The sequence below is a fragment of the Cephus cinctus genome, unplaced genomic scaffold (genome assembly GCF_000341935.2).
Source record: "Cephus cinctus unplaced genomic scaffold, Ccin1 Ccin1_scaffold0269, whole genome shotgun sequence".
Taxonomy (NCBI): Eukaryota; Metazoa; Arthropoda; class Insecta; order Hymenoptera; family Cephidae; genus Cephus; species Cephus cinctus.
Genome location: NW_014332979.1, coordinates 183,136 through 202,661, shown reverse-complemented (window position 1 = coordinate 202,661; position 19,526 = coordinate 183,136). Strand labels below are relative to the sequence as shown.

The 19,526-nt window shown below is 38.4% G+C and overlaps 1 protein-coding gene across 2 annotated transcripts in view; it reads right to left on the bottom strand.

The window, feature by feature from the left end:
• Positions 1–5,254: 5,254 nt before the first annotated feature.
• The window catches only part of LOC107266005 (retinal homeobox protein Rx2), an 18,235-nt gene continuing 3,963 nt past the window's right edge, over positions 5,255–19,526 (bottom strand). Inside the window, exons 2-4 of one of the 2 annotated variants that reach the window (XM_015736025.2) lie at positions 17,120–17,325; positions 10,671–11,089; positions 5,255–7,254 (exon numbers count right to left, since the gene is read on the bottom strand). In XM_015736025.2, the coding sequence (XP_015591511.1) occupies positions 6,786–7,254; positions 10,671–11,089; positions 17,120–17,325 (1,094 nt within the window). In that variant the 3' untranslated portion in view covers positions 5,255–6,785. The remainder of the gene's footprint in view (positions 7,255–10,670; positions 11,090–17,119; positions 17,326–19,526) is intronic. The other variant, XM_015736026.2, reaches the window with a different exon arrangement.

The following is a 19,526-nucleotide window of genomic DNA, read 5'->3' as shown; positions in this document are numbered from 1 at the left end:
GATTGTTGTATCCCAGAAGCTTGGGACTGAGTTGTCTCAATCTTTAAACAGTTTGAGTCTTGCCTGGCTCAACTTTTATTGAAACAACGACAGAAGTTACAAGGCAAAGCTAGAGTAAGGATTTAAAAATTTATGAGTGGAAAAAGGCAGTGGGGTACAGCTTACTCGAAGCCATACATATATTCTGCGTCTGCACAATTCATAGTCTGGACAATATTTTTAAGAAATACCTTTTTATACGAGTACCATGAAAACGTGTTCATATTTGATTCATTCCAGATTTAGATTTCAAATCATCCGTAGTCATGGAATAGTTGCATGATTTTAGGTTACCGTACAGTGTTCTTAGTAAATATGCTAATAATTTTATTAAAAACGGCAAAGGGCAACTGGTCGTATAATTTAATAGAACAGTAAAATTGATCTTGTTTTAAATCCCGTGTCAAGAAATACTGCTTAGATCCTAATGGGTTTCTCTTCGTTCTCCTCAAACTGATCTGGGTCTGGTCGTTCGACAAATAAGTCCTGATGGGTCTGATCTCGTACTTTTTGTCCGGATTTAGGCCTTTTTATTTCACGTTTCGGACTGAAACAGAACTTATAATGCCAAGAAGAACGAAACAGTATAGGGACAAGACTTATTTTTTGACTCGGGGTCTCCTGTTAGGTTGACTGTATTCTGAGGTGGTAAATTCAAGGTTACCTCTGGATTTATTTTTAAAAATTTCGACGATTCGTAATGTTCCAGGTAAATCAGCTTAGCGCTTGTTTTTGTACGATTGAATCCGTGGCGAATTAATCGACCAATGAAAATTGAATTATCTTCCCTTACTCAGGTAGTGGCTACAGTTACTACGTAACTCTTTGACATAGCGATCTCATTCGAATTCTTTTCGACCTCGTGAAATTCGATCACATTCATTAAACTTCGCGTGAAATGCTTGAAGAAAGGAAAGTGGATTTGAAAATTGAAAATCATTGCGCCCCCTGATCCCCTTAGTCTCGCCAGACAAGCTCGATAAATTTTCGTTCCCTTAGGTCGGCTTTTCAGGATTCGCCTATCCCTCAGGAGGAACCCTTATCCGGGTATTACTTCGTTTTCCATACCTCCGAGCTCTTTTGAATTGAATTTACGGTTATAAAACACATCGGGCGCCACATGCATCACTTCACGTAGATGCCAATAATAGATGTAGTTATTTATAAGGATCGGTGCTGAAATCAGGTTGAAATATTAATACAAAAATCATAACAATATTAATTAATTTTATTCAACTACCTGTATTAGCAGGAACCCTCAGTGAGTACATTTTTTGTATGATATAGGTAAACGTAGTTTTATGGCTAGTAAAATGTTTTACTATGTTGAAAAAACAAATTAAATTTATTCTATATGCTTAAAATTATTAATTCAATAATTTTGACCTAAGCTAATTTTTAAGCTATCAATATACGTTGTTATGCTAGGTTGGATATGAAAAAGCAAAAGTATCAAATCTTCAGGGGTATTATCTCCGTGAATAATTATTTTTTCGCGACTCATCTTGCCGCAAAGTGCCTACACATTTATTAATTCCATCAGAGAATTTTTGGCTGTTGGAATGGGATCCGACGAAGAGGAACGACGAGGTTGGCTGCAGGGTGTTCCAGGACCGAGGAGGAGCTTTGATATGTAAATTAGCTGACAATGAATTTTATAAGACCTTTTACTGTGGGTGGGATAGAGCAAGGACTAGGGAGTTAGGGGTGAACGAGACAAGACGACGTCATGGAATTAATCACCGTCTGCTACCGGTTCCTCGCACCCCATTCGCTTCTCGGATCTCAGGGCCGTGTTGTCTCGGCACCTCAAAGAATTTAAATACTTTAAAATTCATGATAATTTTTGTATTAGTAACCTCAGACGTAACTTTGATATTTTATAAGACACTAATACAGTGATCGCAAAAACATATTATCAATAAGATAAATATTCTTCGGAGAAATGCATAAATTAAACTTCTTAAACTCTTTATGCATAAAGATTATTGTATTCGAATATTAAAATTATAATTTTACGTAACACTGTTAAGAAAGGGAAATATATAGTAGATTCATTCAAAATGATGACATGTTCCTTGATCGCTAAAATTATGTAGTCATTTTCACTGATAAAATTTTTCCATATGCGATATCATTTAAAGTTCTTACACTATAGTTTTTACACTATAGTCGAAACACAACATCAGTTCCACTTTGTGGGGCCATCTTCTTACGAAGTGAAACGTATATAAGTCCCTTCAAAGTAGAAGTCATATCGGAGCGTGACTACAGAGTATCACTTATGATGAAATCGGAAGATTTATGTATTGAAATTTATCAGCTATCCAACTTTTTATGTAAGCACGACCTGCGGATTTTTAACCCTATAAGACAGTTTTAATTTAGTATACCATACATGTGTATTAACGCTAATTTTTAGGTATGAATGCATAAAATATGTCGGAGTGTTTCGTGCAATCGATTGATTGCGATTACAATGAAATTGTGATTACAAAATATGTGCACATGTGTGTATGCGTGTGTATGGATAAAAATGCAAATTAAGGATGACGTATTATGAACGCTGTAGTTTGTCTGTGACATCAGTGCGTTATTCAGGGGACTCTTTTACATTATAACCTATAAGAAAGTGGCCTTTCAAAAAATACCAATCTTGCACTCCAACTATATGTAGAGTCCTGCGATGTCAACAGATCCAGCGAACAGCTCTTTTCCATCGGAAAGATCATTCGGTTCATGCCGATGAATCTCACAGCATTTTATAAAAATCATATAGAATATTGACACATTATTTTTTGTATAAATTAATCTACGCATTAGTGATGAAAAAGTATTTGCATACATTAAAATATGTTATATCAATAGTATTATCTAGTTGAAACTAAATTTTTATTGTATTTCAAGTTTAGTATCATTCTATTTCATTTCATTCTATTTCATTATGCACGTAGATATCAGTGTTCATCTCGATACCATTGTTGAATAAAAGGAATATCTGATTACAAAAGTTTCATTCAAGACTGTTCAGTTTATGCGGAAATCATATATGTATGCGTATGTTTTCATATTTGAAATTTAGAACTTAAATATATTTTACAAAACGGTAAGAAAATAGCCCATTACTATAGGCACATTAAAACGAATCGCAAATTCATATAGTAATTAGATTTTGTATAATATAAATATTTTTTCAATTTTTTGTAAAAAGTCAACGATAATCCAACTTTGATCTGCATTCCTTTATCAGATAAGCCGAGGCTAGATGCCGGCTATTATAAATATAGTAAATAATCAATAACATATAAAATGATATTGAATTGATAAATTTTATTAAATTTTGTTATCCTACTTAAGATTTTTTAATAAGCAGCGTCTTCGATAGAATAATCCTGTAAGTTCACATGACAAAATGAGCTTTGAAGTGACTTCAAAAATAGAGACACAATTGAGTTACCTTATCATCGGAATATGTACACGAAAGAGGAATAAGCATAGAAAGAATTTTTCATTGGGATAAAATGACGCGAACAGTAATCGCTGTCTTGTTATTCATTGCATATCTGCTGTTCTCGTAAAATTTCAAAACATACAAATATCAGTAACACAAAAACAAAAATTTAACAAGCCGACTCTTGGTTCTATCAGAACCCAATGAAAAAATTGCGCCTTCATGAAAATGCCTAAACAGGTTTTCGTTAATAAATAAGAAAACAAGAATGCCAAAGTCATGTATATTTCAGTGAGACGTCTAGTAAAAGTAAGCAATATCGACAGCGTTAAGAGTCAATCGTCTTGGGCAAAGTGGCCTGGCGCCCACTTTCCTTCAGTCTTTTCAACCCCCACCGCATCCTCATCAACCACCACCAGCACCAGCACCACCACCATCTACCCTTTTACATTGAGGTTAGGTTGTCGGCGGGGAGTCGGAGGGGTGAGGTGCTGAGAGAAAGTCTACAGGATTCGTGGGTAGACAAGAGCGGTTTGGGTGGTTGGGTGGTTGGGGGGGGGAGAGGTGAATCAAGAGTGGGAGAATAAACCATGATGTTCTTGATTAATACGGTTTACCAGTAAGTGTAACGGAGTGTGCAGAGAACGCGTCTGCCGCCACCCCTTCTGCAGCTCCAGCGATGCCCTCTCCTCGTTCCTCTAGGCATTCGCCCTCGGTTTATACTTTCTCGACTCCCTACCCTCTTCTCCTTTCAACCCTCCATCGCCCCCCTTCGCTTCTGAACCAACCGGAGCCACGTGCCGATCAATGGCGTCTTTCCTCCCATTGGCCCATTCCGGACCAACCCCGCGTTCAACGACGCAACCCCTGGAAGAGGGATGATTCCATAAGAGAGAGCGAAATTTTCTTATGAGAAGCATTGATTGCCAACAACCCCTTCTTGTGTTCTTCCTTCCCAGCTTCAGTGACCTACCCAACCTCTGCTACTTCCCTCACTTTTTATCATATATATTTCTCCCTCTCTCTACTTTGGTTTTTGCATTCCTTCTCCTTCTAGCTCGCTTTTACTCCCTTACGCGTTCCTGCCCTGTTACAGATTAACGCACTACGATGGCACAAGACCATATTCATTTTCTTTTCTTATCCCAGAAATGCCTACTGTTTTTTAAAGAACATAATGGCAATATTCAAATATTATATTAACGTTGTAAAAATATACTTGCAATATGGTTATTTCTCCTGGATTTCTTTTTTCCTTGCTCGGAGCCTATATCATCTTTAAATCTTTAAATTCGATGGCATTTACGTGCAATGCATTTCAGTTTCATTACTCCCTTCTATTTGCGGCTTTGCTAAATATTTTCTGTATCCACCGATACACAGCATCGATTAATGGATTTGTAAGGGATACTGATTCTTCTCGTAGAAACAGTTTGATGGAACATTTACCTGTTTTCGTTATTGATAAGCCATCGTTACACTTATAATCTGAATGTTCGAAAGTATCAAGCCTTTTGTTCCTATATATGTATATAAAGAATTTTACAGCCTAAAACAATTTTTAAGTACAAGCACAAGTTAATTCACGAATAACATTTCAGGTCCAAAAAACTCTTTTATCTTAAAACTCATTCAAAGATGGCCCCTTGCACAAGTATTTCAGTCGCAGGCAGACACATGTCAATACGTAGCGAATTTGCAACTAAAATCAAAGAACAAAAATTGGATTAGGAAAATAATGTCGCCAAATAAGGGGAGCCTTTATCACGAGAACAAGTTTATTTGGTACAACTATCATAGTGTGCGCTATATATATAATTGCTATTTATATATGTATATGTTGTATATATTATTATTATTATTAGATTTTTTTTTATGTTACCAGTGACAATTATCGTAGAGTAATATACAGGTTACTATAAAGTTTCTACGGTCCTTTGGCCTATGCTTTGGTTACGGTAACAAGTGGCAGACTGGTCGAGGCACACTTATCCAGAAATTCTGTAAAAAGTTCTAGGATAAGAGAATCCTCGTGCCTGTACTGACGTTGAGAGCTGGTCCTTCGTATCCACGTTCTTCTCTCTCTCTCTCTCTCTCTCTCGCTCTCTCTTTTCGTCTCTCTGTCTCTCTCATGGGTCTCTAGAACTTACTATCACGTCTCTAAAATTAGAGCTTTTTCTACGCGAGGTTTCGTTTAAATATACTCTTTGGCAGAATTCGTGGTCCTAGACGATCGTTGTGACGGATCAAATGACATTGAAATGATTTTGCTCGAAACAGAACGATCAAAATCCATAAATGTTCAAAAGGATCCTGGATTTCTTTTATCGGATTCGATATAAAAATTAAAAGAAACTATAGTCAGCGAAGACCAATTCTTTATTTTATTTCGTATGGTCGAACAGCAAAAATGTCTTGTTTAGAATTCTCAGGTGTATCATTTAAGGATACTTTACTAAGGATCTTTAGGATCCTGGAGTTTGATCGTTGATAATGTTTTGGAAATTGAAATTTTCGTTCTCTTCCGAATATCCATCTTGGATGGACTGGCTAAGTAAGAAGACTCCTGTTGCTCAAATATTTTAACGGTTAGTCTAAAATTTGATTTTTATTTCTCAAAGGAACGGTGGTCGGTGATACCATTTCGAGAAATGACAATACGATCGAAGCCAGGCATGTTCTGAACTCGATAAATACAGCACGACTACACTACTCCTTGCGAGGATGCGATTCCTATTGTCACGGTGTAAGCAGGCACAAGTTGGTCCTCAGGAATGGTTCATGCTAATAACTTGTGCCTCCGTATACTACGATTAACATACTGCATTAAAGTTAAATTAAAAATAAGAAGTCCCTTGTTTTTGAAGCAGAGATCGCCAATCGTCTGGCAATATTTTTTTGTATTTAATTAGCATAAACCATTGTACTTTTTATTTTTCACGAAAAAAAACATTGAAATATTACAGCGTAAAAATGTGAAGCGTCGCCACCTGGTGGCGACTGTTGAAATTAAATTTTCAATGAATTTTACATCGTGACGAGTTTATACTGGAAAACAGGAAATTGTAAAGAACACAAGGATCGTACCAGCTGGTGCTAGTCGGCTGCAAACCTTTTATACGTAGGAAAATATTTAAAAAACTCTCTTGTCGGTCAGATCTTGTATTAATATTTACTTCGAATTTTGAGTCGCTATAGGAATTTCCAAAAAGATAAAATTAGAACAATCTAGTCAAACAAGAGGAATCGTTTATCTCTGCTTCTTAAGAACACGACGTGTAGGTATCATCTTGTTCTAAGGATCATCCTTGTTCGTGGGTTGTATTTGATGAACGACTGCCGGTAGATGATGATGATGTTCAGGCCTCCTAGAGAGACTGAGTAAAGGTGGCAGAAGTGGAAGCGGAAGTGGTAGCGGAAGCCCGCCGGGAAACCCAGCAAGGCCTCCGAGAAGAGCCGAGGCCGTCGAATGTTCATGAGCTTTTCTACGCAGTTCCGCAAGGCTACTTGTTCGATGAAGATCGCCACTACCTGGCTTGCAACATCCGCAAAGGGACGCAGGCCAACCGGCTGGCGACCAAGACAGCATGTCCTGGAGAGTGCTTGCTCGGTGGTCGCTGGATGTCCAGGGGGACCCGGAAGTCAACGATGTTCCTCCACTGCTCATTTTACCGAACAACGGCGGCGAGAATTGAGCTGCAAGATGCGGCGAGAAGAACAGGGACGTCGGTGGCTCCACTGGCCTGAATCCCGCTCCTGGGCTACTGTAAGACATAAATAGCTTGCTTTTAAAATTATATTTGATCTCAGTATTATTGGTATTACCATAGGTTATAAAGTACTCTATATCAATTTTTACTGTTTTCATAGCGGTACCTGTGTATGAGAAAATGGAAAAATTAAATATTAAATATTTTCATGTCAAATATTTATTAGTTAATTGGATTATCTAATTGTTCACCCTTTTTTGAATAATTAACATTGAAAGCCAATACCACTCACGTATGATGGCAACATAGATGCAGATGCTTACAGACATTTCTGTAAAACTGATTCATCATTTACCTTTTACGGCATAATTTTAAATATGGCAACTTTTTGTTTGATTTATAAAAAATTCTTTAACAAAATAAGGTTACTCGTATTATAAAAGATATTAAGTATCAGCGCTTGTATGAAAGCATATTGTAATCGACGATGATAAAACTTTCAAATCAATATTAATGTACAAGCATCTTGGCCAGAATGCAAAGTTAATTAAAAATAATGAAGTACCATCTAGTTTTTCGCCGTAACAACTTCACCATCGCACTCTGACGTGCCTAACGAACATTGACGCGTTTCGCTACGTATTGAAATATATTTTAAGAAAATAGAACACTTGCGCTGTACAAACTTCTTTACCGACCCACACTGCGATTTATACAAAAATGAATGAAAAACTGTCACAATATTGTTAACGTTAATTGATTTTAATTGAAATATTTCTAAGAATTAAAATATTCGTAATCGATGCTTTCGCGAAAATCCCGCGAAAATTTTATCTCACGCATGTATCAATTACGACATGAAGCGGTGCTTTGTAAAGCCTTCCGTAACAAGACTTATGAGATTCTGCATAAGAGGCGACAGGCGTATTACGTGAAAAAAAAACAAATCCAAAAAATGAGCAATAATGGTAACATATTTGGCAAAAGAAGAAAATGGAAAAAGCTTAAATCGGCCTAACGGATACGCAGTATCGCGCTGATAATCCAATTAAGAAGGTAAACAACTTGGTTCCTGGATCTCGCTCTGACTCTGAGGTGCGGATGATCATCTCAAATATTAATGGCAAATATTGTTTAATCAACGGTAACGAGGCTGGAGGCATCTGACTGAAATGTGGTTGGCGGTCGTGAAGATGATGGGGGTGGCCAAGGCACATAGAGTAAAGTCGAGACACGACTTCTATTGGGGTGGGCCAATGAGGGCGTCGGAGGTTTCATAGACGTCACTGGTGTTTCAGTCACTCGTGACAGTGGTGGTAAGGGCGTCGGTGAAGGTGGGTAGGGAGACGGAGGGAATTGAACCGTGGTAAGCGCGATAATTAGCAGCAATTAGTCGCGTTTCCCGGCATACAGTTGCCCTGCTTACGTGCGCTTACCTCCCTTATGCATTATACAGAATATACCTGTGTACAGGTGTTTTCACATACAGTACAGCGTTCAGGCAGTCTTGCTCCCGGGCCTCGAAAATTCTCTGTATTGCGTATCTGCCTGTCGTAGCGTCCAGGCCAGATTGGAATCCCAAACAAACGTACTAGTGATTCATTCCCTTGCGTTTCTTTAGGCTTCATTAATATTGGCGAGAACAATGTGCCCAGGGATTCGCAGGGTTTTGCCTTTCTCCATAATATATCAGTGAGGCTCTTAAACGGGGTACAAATCAGGCGTGTTTAAACGTAAAGTAATTGGAACTGTACTGGGTAAAAAAAATGATAATCTTGTATCGAGCGAAGATTAAAAAGAATTTTGAATTGGGAATATGCTATGAGAACTCAAGATTTAGCAAATTCCTGTAAAACTTGGGTATGTAATAATAAAGTGTTTTCAGTTTGTGGAAAAATTCGTAAGCAGTAATTTAAAGCCAGGAGATAATAAAAACAGCGATATCGAATGAGGATGGAAATTAGTAGAAATCACAGATCAGAAATCCTTCGCATTCTCTTTTGGCAGCAATGAGAGAGAAACTCAAGGGCGACTAGCACTAGGCGACGATCTGTCATTGCTATGTATCTTCTGTACTGTGGAAAGTTATAACAAGAATGTGGTCCTATCCTTGAGTTGTAAACTAAGCAATTTAGTTCTTTCTGGCTAAGGTAAGTGTACTTGAGAAAAAAAATATATATATCCGCTGCTTCTAGAACGAAGCGGATAATGACAATCCATTAGAATCTTTATTTAAAATTCAATGATATTAAACCGCCGGATCTGCGCAGCTCGAAGGGATGGAGAACATGGAAGATTCTGGGGTGGAAGGTGACTTGCAAAGGGGTGTACATACTATACTCTACGTGTTACGTGGTACGTAGAAGGCAAAGCTTTCCCCCAGTCGAGCTCGAGGCGCTTGAATAAATGATGGGGATATATTTACGGCGAGCGGTTTTAAATAAATTACAACTGTAGAGACGTCGGAGGAACCTTCCATGCTTCTTGCATCCTCCTTCCTTCTATAATAACTCATTCCAATCTACGCCCTAAACCCTCCCAACTCTCTATTACTTCGGCTATGTTTTCGGAATTACTTAGCCTCGGGATACACACGTCTCGTTCTCTTCTTTTTGCGTAAGCTACAGATGCTGCGCGCACATTCAAAGTAAATAGATTCCTTATTCTGTCCTACGAAAATACATGCCGAGAAAACGATTTCAGAAACGTTGGATAATTAACTATAGAATATATATTGCACTTTTTACAAGTAAAATAGAAGCAGTTGTACAGTGCGAAATAAAAATTAGTTTTAACAGTCAGATAATAGTGAAATTTAGTTTTACCGGATAATATAGTATGCAAATCATTTGGAAATTACATGGAAATTATTTCTACAGATTTGTCCTTCGCACCTCAACCGGTCGCCATGAGTAAAATGGAAATCAATGGAAATCATCTTTGAAACAAGGAAATTTCTTTACCTAATTCCTGAGTGAATAACCCCTCGGAAAAAGAACTTGTAAGTTTTTGATGTACTACTACGTTTACTCAAAAGGAATCTTATAATAAGCAGTGAAATTGAAATGTTGCTTTTACAGTTTTAAGAGGAGACACGTCACGTGGAAAATTATTAGATAGAAAATTTCTTTCCAGGTCTCTGAGCTCTTTGAGGGAGAAAAAAACAAGGGGCGAGAATGGAAATTCGTAAGTTTTGGTGAAATAACGAAATCAAAAAAGGTTCCTGGTAAATGGAATCTAGCGTCCATATACGCTAGGTGGTAAACGAAATCGGGAGGCAGCGAGTTAACGAGGCGACGATTACGACGATTACAGTCGGGGTGCAGAGTTAAATGGCGCGTATCAGGCTTCCGGTCGTCATGGGGGGAGCTGTCGAGTGGCGACGCTCCTGGCCGAATGGGGGATGAAACTAGAGAGGGATGCTTTATAGGGGCAGTGATATTTCCTAAAGACGTAAATACGACTCTCACCTCTCGACAGGGGGTCCGAGGCCCCCGACAGTGCTGTTAGGAAGTGGCGGCGCTCTTATGGGATTCGGCGGGGGCGTCGCGACGCCACCCAGGGACGGCTGACTCTGCGGCTGCTGGGGCCTCGGACTCACGGAAGCGGATGTCGTGCTCGGACTTCTGGAGCCACCCTCCGGGCCCGCTTCCTCGCCCTCGCCACTGCCCACCTCAGTCTCTCCAACTCCTGTAGGACTTGGACCTCCTGAGATCGGTGCCAGGACGCCAGCGTCCAAACTGTTCCCAGTCGTTCCACCAGTACCGGCACTGCCAGCGCTTCCACCGACGCTACCGGCGCTGCCGCTTCCAGCGCCTTCTCGTTTCCTTTGTTCCTCTTTCAGCCTCTCGCTCTTGCGCCATTTTGCACGACGATTTTGGAACCACACCTGCCAAAATTTTACATCAGTTATACAATTTCTTCCTGATCTCATCCTATATTGAAGAATCCAAAAATCCTACGCAGTTGCTTAATTAAATTATCTTAACCCATTCTTCACCATACAAAAGTTTATTGGCATTTGGTACTGAATATAATATTTTTTTCAAGTGACTTCAAGTTGTCGCATTTCGCAGAATTTCACATCAAAGCACAGAAGACACAGGAAAAGAAGATCTACCACAGGGGAGTGCATACATTTTGAGAAGATGTAGACAATATGGAATAGACGGCGAATAGGCGGAATAAAGGAAGAACAAGCACGTAGGAAGTTAGGTGAATGTCGAAAGTGTCTTGAACGAGAGCATATTGTGTAAACCATGACTGGGTATACGTGCACCTGAGGCTAAGGAACAATTCAGGAAGTAGCGAAGTAAAGGAAGGACTGGTGCATGTTCAACGAGCCAGAAGCAACCGCTGCCGCGGCGTTGAGGGCTTTTTAAAAAGCTCGAGTTCCGCTAACGAGGCTAACTTGACGTAATGCCAACTGCAATGGACTTTATTATACCCCGCAGTCTGACCGGGTTCGTCCAGTAAAATGCAAACTAGAAATCCTAACTTGGCGTTATAAATAACATTATTTCGTAATGCCGTTGTATAAATTATCGTGAAATCCTATCGGGAGAGTATCTTTGTAATCTGTATAAGATCGATCTACTCTGATAGTATTTATAGCTACAATTTTTTAATCGAGCCGTGTTAAATTTTTAAATACAATATATATACATAGTGGATTGTCTTCGCTGTAAAGAAAATAATTCGAATCTTATCTAATTTATCGAAACGCTTGAACCGAAGTACCTACAATAATTTTTACCACTCGTACAATTTGGAAATTCTATCACTAATTTCCAAAAAATTATGGGAGCTTACGTTAGTTTACGTATATGCCGGAATGTTGAAATCGTTGAATTGATATTGTAAAAAAGTTAATACTTTTCAAAAGTATTTCAGATAAATATTAACCATCGAATGATAACAGGTAGAAAACATAATCGATTAACCTGGTTCAGTTGTAATTCAATATCTTCAAATTGATTCGATATTGCAATACTCATTTATGTATGAGGAAAGAATTCCTAGGGATTCCCATAAGAGTAATGTTATAAGAATCAAGTGTTGCTTCGGAGTACAAATTTTGTTAAATTCATCGGCTGAAAGCGACGAGGACGATTCTTGGCCGTAGTTGTACTTGCTGGGGTAGAGTCAGTTTCTTGGGATCATTTAGATATTTCAGTTTGAGAAATTTTGCAATTCTCGGGATATACTTTAATAAAATAAACACGACGAGCGTGGCTTCGGCGGTGGGTTTAGGAGTGGTTTTAGGGGATGGGATGGGGTGCCTGTCGGGAGGTATAATAATATCCTAAGGGTTATGCAGGGGCGAGTAATAGCTGGGAACAAAGCCACGGCTCCCGTGGGACTCACGCGAACCCCTCTTCTCTCCCCATTTTTTCCTTCTTTTCAATACGAATTTAATCCTAAATATGTCAATAATGGTGCGGCTTACCACAGTATATACTTATACGCCATACCCTTAGGCATTTGATCCCGTAGTTTATTTACTCGATTATTTTACGACTTTTCTGATAATTGCAATTATTCCAAATCGTATAAATCTTTAATACTTCTGTGAACAGTAATCTTTGTACTCTTGAAAATATTTTTACAAATATACACTGGCGGACAAAATTTTTTTATCAAATTCAATTGTTGATTAAATAGGTCCTTGATTAAAATCCTTGACACGCGATTTTATTTTATTTTTTTTTCAAATTTAAGATATATATACTTTTATAAGACTCCTTTGATTGTATATGTTTTCAAATTGATATACATATTTTTAAAAAAATTATCTGTAAAGAATTTAAGTATGCAACAAACGTAGTGGAAAACGTTAATTCAGATAGAATCTGTAAATCAAAGTTATTTAGCGATTAAAGTTGTTGCACCTCGATGTTTGTTTATCAAGGTTTCAAAAATAAATTTATCCCACGGTATCCATTTTGAACCGTATTCGTGCTATACCGATATAATATACAAATATGATATTGGCAGTAAGCGAAGAGGGGTAAGGTAAATTTATTTGGTGATACAGATAGATGAGGATACGTTTTTTCTGAAAGCTGTATTGGAATTATCATTGGAAATTCATTACTTCGTTGTCAGATAGCCTGAGAGTCGAATTTCGCGAAGTTGAAACGATGAATTCCCAACGTGAATGCGAATAAAAATACTGTTTTTACGAAAGAGTATTATTAATTTATTGATATCATCAAATAATTTTAATTCAGCTATAGTACAGGCATATTTAGACGCTCCGAACTTGGATATAAAGAACAATACTCTAAACACGTCGAAAACCTAATCACAGGAAAGTGTGTGATCAGAATTATAAGCGCATGAAAAATGACGATCCGAAATACCTGAGCACTTGAGACGATGATTGTGATACTTTTAAATAAAGACTAATGATCAGAAGTGTCCAGGCATCCACAGAGAAGATATTTTGGCACACGGAACAATGATTTGGGGTATCAGAATAATGGCAAAAGATGATCAGGATAATTTGGACATACAGTGATAGCCGGGATTCCGATATTCAGAAGACCCGAGCATAAGAAGCGATAATCAGAAGCCTTTGGATATAGGGAGCAACAAAAGAAATCTGTTCACGGAAACCAATGGTAGAAACACATGGATATCAGAAAAGTTAGTCTGGGATACTTGGCTATCGAACCGATGAGCTGAAGAAGATAGTAGTACACATTGCAAATTACTGTCTGAAATTTTTCACGATTATCAAATTTTGACAGCCGTCAAAATACGTCCGACGGCAGGCTAAGTTTCGTCAGATGATTCGCTACATTAAAAAAGTCTCTATTCTCATTTTTGACCCACAAGCAATATTCATGTAATAATCGAAGTCATTTACAATCGGAAATAATTAAATGGCGCGAACTACACAAATACACACAGTCGAAAGATTCGAAGTGTCATCGGACGTAATGACAGCTGTCAGTTCGAAGAAAACAATTGCCGAGCGCGAGCGAGCGTGGTTCCAAGTGCCTCTGGACAAACTGAAATCCAGCGAAGGGACTCAAGCAATTAAATTTCCTATAAAATAGCAGCTTTGGAAGCTAACTAAAATTTATATATTGTAAATATAAATATTCTAGCGATAAGTAGTTAACTCAATATATTACAGCAGTATACAATGGGATCAATTTAAAAAGATTTGATTGGAAAAGTATTTCGACACTTATCTCAATTACGATTCTGAACCGTACCAAAACTACTGCCTACTTAACCTATTGTTAAGATCTCAAACACGTTAACAAGATAATCATATAATATATAAGATACGCAAGTAAACGAGGAAAACAAAAGACTCGAAGAAAAAGCAATCAAATCTCGCAACCAAGCAAAAGTTATCAATGCTATAACATTAAAATATTGTATCACTATAACTACACATAGCGCCCAATGATAAGTAATAGAACACAAATTTGAAATACATTGAATGGCATCATGAATCATAAAGACATGGTCCATAAACAGCATGACATCCCAGAACGTATATACCCTCTTTCATAAGCCTCAATCATACGAGGAAATTCTATCTTCAACGTAAACACCTTCAATGTCAACTCGCAAGAACCGTATGAGTCAATGAATTTATCAGTAAACTCATCATTCTAGTCTAAACTGAAGTACCTACTACAGTTATTTTGAAATATTTCAAGTACTAGTAATATCGCGCTACAACCTCGTAATCTTTAACGAAGTAAAGTGTGAAATCAAGCTGTAGGATATCCCGGATCAGGGGTCCTGTAGAAGAACCTATGACTTCAACGTGTTCTTCTGGCATATCGAATACATAGAAACTTCTAGCAAGCCGCACGTGACTGCATATAATTTTGGTTACAATGTTCATGATTTTGGAATAAAATATATATTCCTTTCTATTTTAGAATACATACATATATATGTATCTCCATTATTTGAAAAAGCGACGTGTGATGTCTTAAGGATCGCTTTGTTTGCAAATTGTCGAAAAGAATCCATTGAACTCGTGAACTGACTAAAGTTATATGCAAGTCGAGGATAGTGCGTGAATGCAATGTAATTGCAGTGACGTGTGGCGCGTGGCGCATACAGGGTAGGTAGGTAAGTAAATGAATGCTAGATAGGTACATGGGTGGACAGAAAGACTGAAGGACCGGTGGACCGGTGGACTGGTGGACTGGTAGACTGGTAAACTCGTAGCCTACTAGGCTGGTGGGCTCGTAATCTGTGACGCGCGTAGAACGTGCCTTTGCTCGGCCCCCCTCTACCAGGAGCTCCTAATTGGAGTAGGAGAGAACGGCACTACATAAACGCGCCTATTTGTCCATTATTCCAGATTCCCTTTGTCTTCGCTAATGAAACAATGAGTCTGCGCCGTAATTGCGTCATGCACCCGACCCCCTCCCCTTGTCCTTCCATCGCCTTTCCCCTACCTCCCACATCCCACTAGATGATCCATTATACTCCTCTGCCTTTGCCTTTTGCTATCGTGAGTTCTTCCTTTTGCACGGCGGAGCAAGGATTTTACGATAAATTGCAATAACACGGAGCTTGAAATTTACGACCACATTTTCGCCCCTTATATACATTCCCATGCGCAGTGTAATAATGTACGGCCTCTATCTTTGCACGCTGAGGCGTGCCGTCACTCGCCTAGTAAAAATGTTCTTCCTTAAGTCTAGGGCTCCTACAGATCTCGACTATGCTTAGTTAAGACCTCCATGGCGATGGATTTTCATAACGAAATTTTTTGTAGGGTCTTTATCCCTTCACAATCTGATATACATTTATCTTAACATTTACGTATACTTTATACTACTACCATACGTCTTTCCCTGCTATACACAAGGTATCTTGTAAGAAGATTGTGCACTTAATTGGAATGACGTTTCCTTCAGGAGCCTGAAAACTGCTGGTACCCCGACCAATTTCTTTCACGTGAATTATGAAATAATTGACTTTAAACTATAAATTTCATCTAACTGCACTAGACATCCATACGATCAGCGCTCCTTTATATTGCACTTTTGTATGGAGTAGTATAAAAATTAAGGTGAAATCTTACAAAGATTATTTCGCACAAGATGCAAAAGGTATGAAAAAATGTCTGATGATTTCTTTAAGATTCCCAAATTATTTTTTCCCTTCAAAAACTTCTCTTTGTGATTGCGTCACAATAGTAAGTACAGTAAGCTCTGGGGGGTTTGAGTAAAAATTAAACGTGACATTCGGGCGATTCACAATCATTGCGATTCGACATCGCGAGTAGTTTCCAGTGCTCTCAAACATATTTCTTGTAAGTTTATATGGTAACCCACGTGGCTATCTCTCACTGGGTTCAACCGGTATAGGCCTAACAAAAAAACCACGATACGAAAGAAAAACAATAATTAGTACCGTTACACTTTTTCTTACGAATCATACATATAAACGTAAAAAATACTTGTTTCGAAAGAAGAAAGAAATGGTAAGGGTGTCCCTGATATTCCCCAATTACAAGGAGATTCCAGGTGCGGAGTGAATCAACGTAGTGCTATCTGTAACGAAGTGAAACGAGATCAGATGAAATAACGATTAGATTTGGCAGTTTATACTTTAAGGAGTTCCTAAGCAGTGGATTTTTAACGAAAAACTCGTTCGGCCTGCCTAGTTCCTAGCAGAGCACAAACTAATCCCGAAGATTACTGGCTTACCACGTCAGAAGATTATGTCAGGTCGGGGGTGTCAGCTCGCCCCATGGGGCCTCAAGCTCCCGCATGGTACGCCCTTGTCTTCGTGCCAATGTGTCATCCCCTTCCCCGTTCAAAGATCGATCTACTTCACGCTAACTCGAATCATCCTCTTACGCAAGAATCTCGAGATCCGTTACAGCCTTAAAGGAATTTTCACGGGAACCGTTGAGTAAACGTACCTGAACTCTGGCCTCCGTTAAGTTGATCTTCATGGCTAGATCTTCTCTGGTAAAGACATCCGGATAGTGAGTCTGCGCGAACGCCGACTCTAATTCCTCGAGTTGCTGAAGAGTAAAAGTCGTCCTGTTCCTCCTTTGTTTTCTTCTTACGAAGGAATCCTCGCCCACCCCGTGAAGAGCTGGATGGTAAGCTGAATAGCTTGTGTCTATAAGAAAAGCAGCGGTATTACGATCATTAACAATATACGATCCGTTTTAACGATACAGGGTATGATGGGATTATGATAAATTTTATATGGAGAATATTCGAAATTCATCATTGGATTAAGGACGTAAAATATGAGGTAAACAAGTAAGAATACAGTAATCTGTCTGTTAATTTTTTTTTTCAATAATAACAATATCTCCAGCTAAACGAGCAAAGCGCGGTTTGAAGGGGCCACAATCCTGTGATTTTCGATACAAAGGAGACACCTAAGTATCACGTTCTACTCGTGCAGCGATTACAAGTAGTCATAGGTACTTCGTTAAATTTCTTTCGTGTTCGTAATTTGCTTCTGGGATATTTGATATACTTGTAAGTAGGCGTGGGCCAAGTTTTGTCGGTAAATCGCATTAGACGATGTACGTTAATGTAATCGAAAGCGATACCAAACGAAGCTAGGCAGGTAAAGAGCAGAAGCGCGCGACGTGGGAAATGGAAAGAGGGCAGAGGAAGTACGGAGGATTGAAATGGCGTAAAGCGAAACTGGCGGTACAGCCCAGAACCGTTCATCAATGATGCAACGCAATCAGCGCAATTAATTACCGCGGTGCTAAGCCCGGCTTAACGAAAAACGCAAATTAATTTCCTAAACTCATAAAAATTCATGCTTTCCCGTAGCGGTTGCGAGTCGTGTACCACATCCTGAACCATTGGTCCAAACACATACTATATGTTACACATTGTACCACGTGATATGAGTAAAGAAAAGCGCATCGCGCTCCTTTATCTACGTATCTATTCACGTGTGACTGTATGTATTGCAATTATACACATTTGTGCTCTCTAAAAGTGAATCAGTGAATACTCGCTGATTACGAGGTCAGGAAAAATCACGGTGGTAAATATATCACTGAGAATCAGTGTAATTTTACTAAATAAATTATTTAAATCGACATACCTCTGATTGAATCGGTACATAGAAAAAAAATATTTTTATATATACTAGAGCAATATGAGTATCTGATGTGACTTTTACCGGTAATTATAGAGATAAGATTACCAATTGAAAAATTTTGTTTAAATAGGTGCATTTTAAGTCATGACTTCTTCAGTTGGTACGTTTGTCATGAATAACTCTGAACATGTGGAAATGTAAAATTACTATTATGACAAACGATTGTATCAATATATACATACAGGCTTGACTTGTATAATATCACAAAAAAAAATTATCACATTATCATAATACCGTTGGAAGCTGCATCAATTCACTGTTCGTTAGTATCACCAGTAGCGACTCACACGCAACATGGCAATTTGACAATTTGACAATTTGGTGACGTCACAATGAACACGATAGGGTTCTTGTAATACGAAACTACTGATTTAGCAGTGAATTTCATTGAATTTTCTTTAGTGAATTTTCAATCTAAAACAATCCGTGAAAATTGAAAATTAGATAAACGCATGACACGTGGTTATCAGTGAAACCGTAAATTTCGGTGTGAATAATAACTGTTAATATTATTATCCACACCGAATTGTGTGGTGATTATCGATGTTTGATTTTATGAAAACGTAAAGGAGGGTGCACACTGGGTACGCAGATGAAGGATAACGTTTTAAAAGTAGCTGAGTGCTGGTTAGGGTTAGATTCGATTAGGTTTAGTTAGAAGATCAATAAGCTCGCTGATATTTTCGATCGATACGCCAAGCCGAATGCACGGGACCCGTAAATAAATTTGCACCGGGCGGGGTTAACGTAAATCCACTCAAGATCTTAGATTAGAGTTGGGAAAGTAAAGCCAGTATCTAGACAACTCATAGAACTCATCAGCAGTCGGGTTGATCCAATTTATTAGCGGCCGAGAAGGGAATTCGGAAAGGAGAAGATCCCGCGCATCCAAAATGTATCTCACGATAACCAATGTAAAAAACCACGCTAAGTACAGGAGTGCTGTATATTCCTCTAATAAAAAGTATTGGTATCAGATTATGGAGGACAAGTACATAAGTCACTACATGTTTGCCTATTATATGATCTAGCACTGGCCCATCATTTTAATTGTATTTTCAAAATTTCTTATAACGTTTTCACTACTCTTTTACATTACTACTGCTTCCCGTAGTTGATTATGATTTAATGGTCAATTAATAATTAATAAAACTGTAGATAATTCCTTATCGAGTACTACTTGGCGG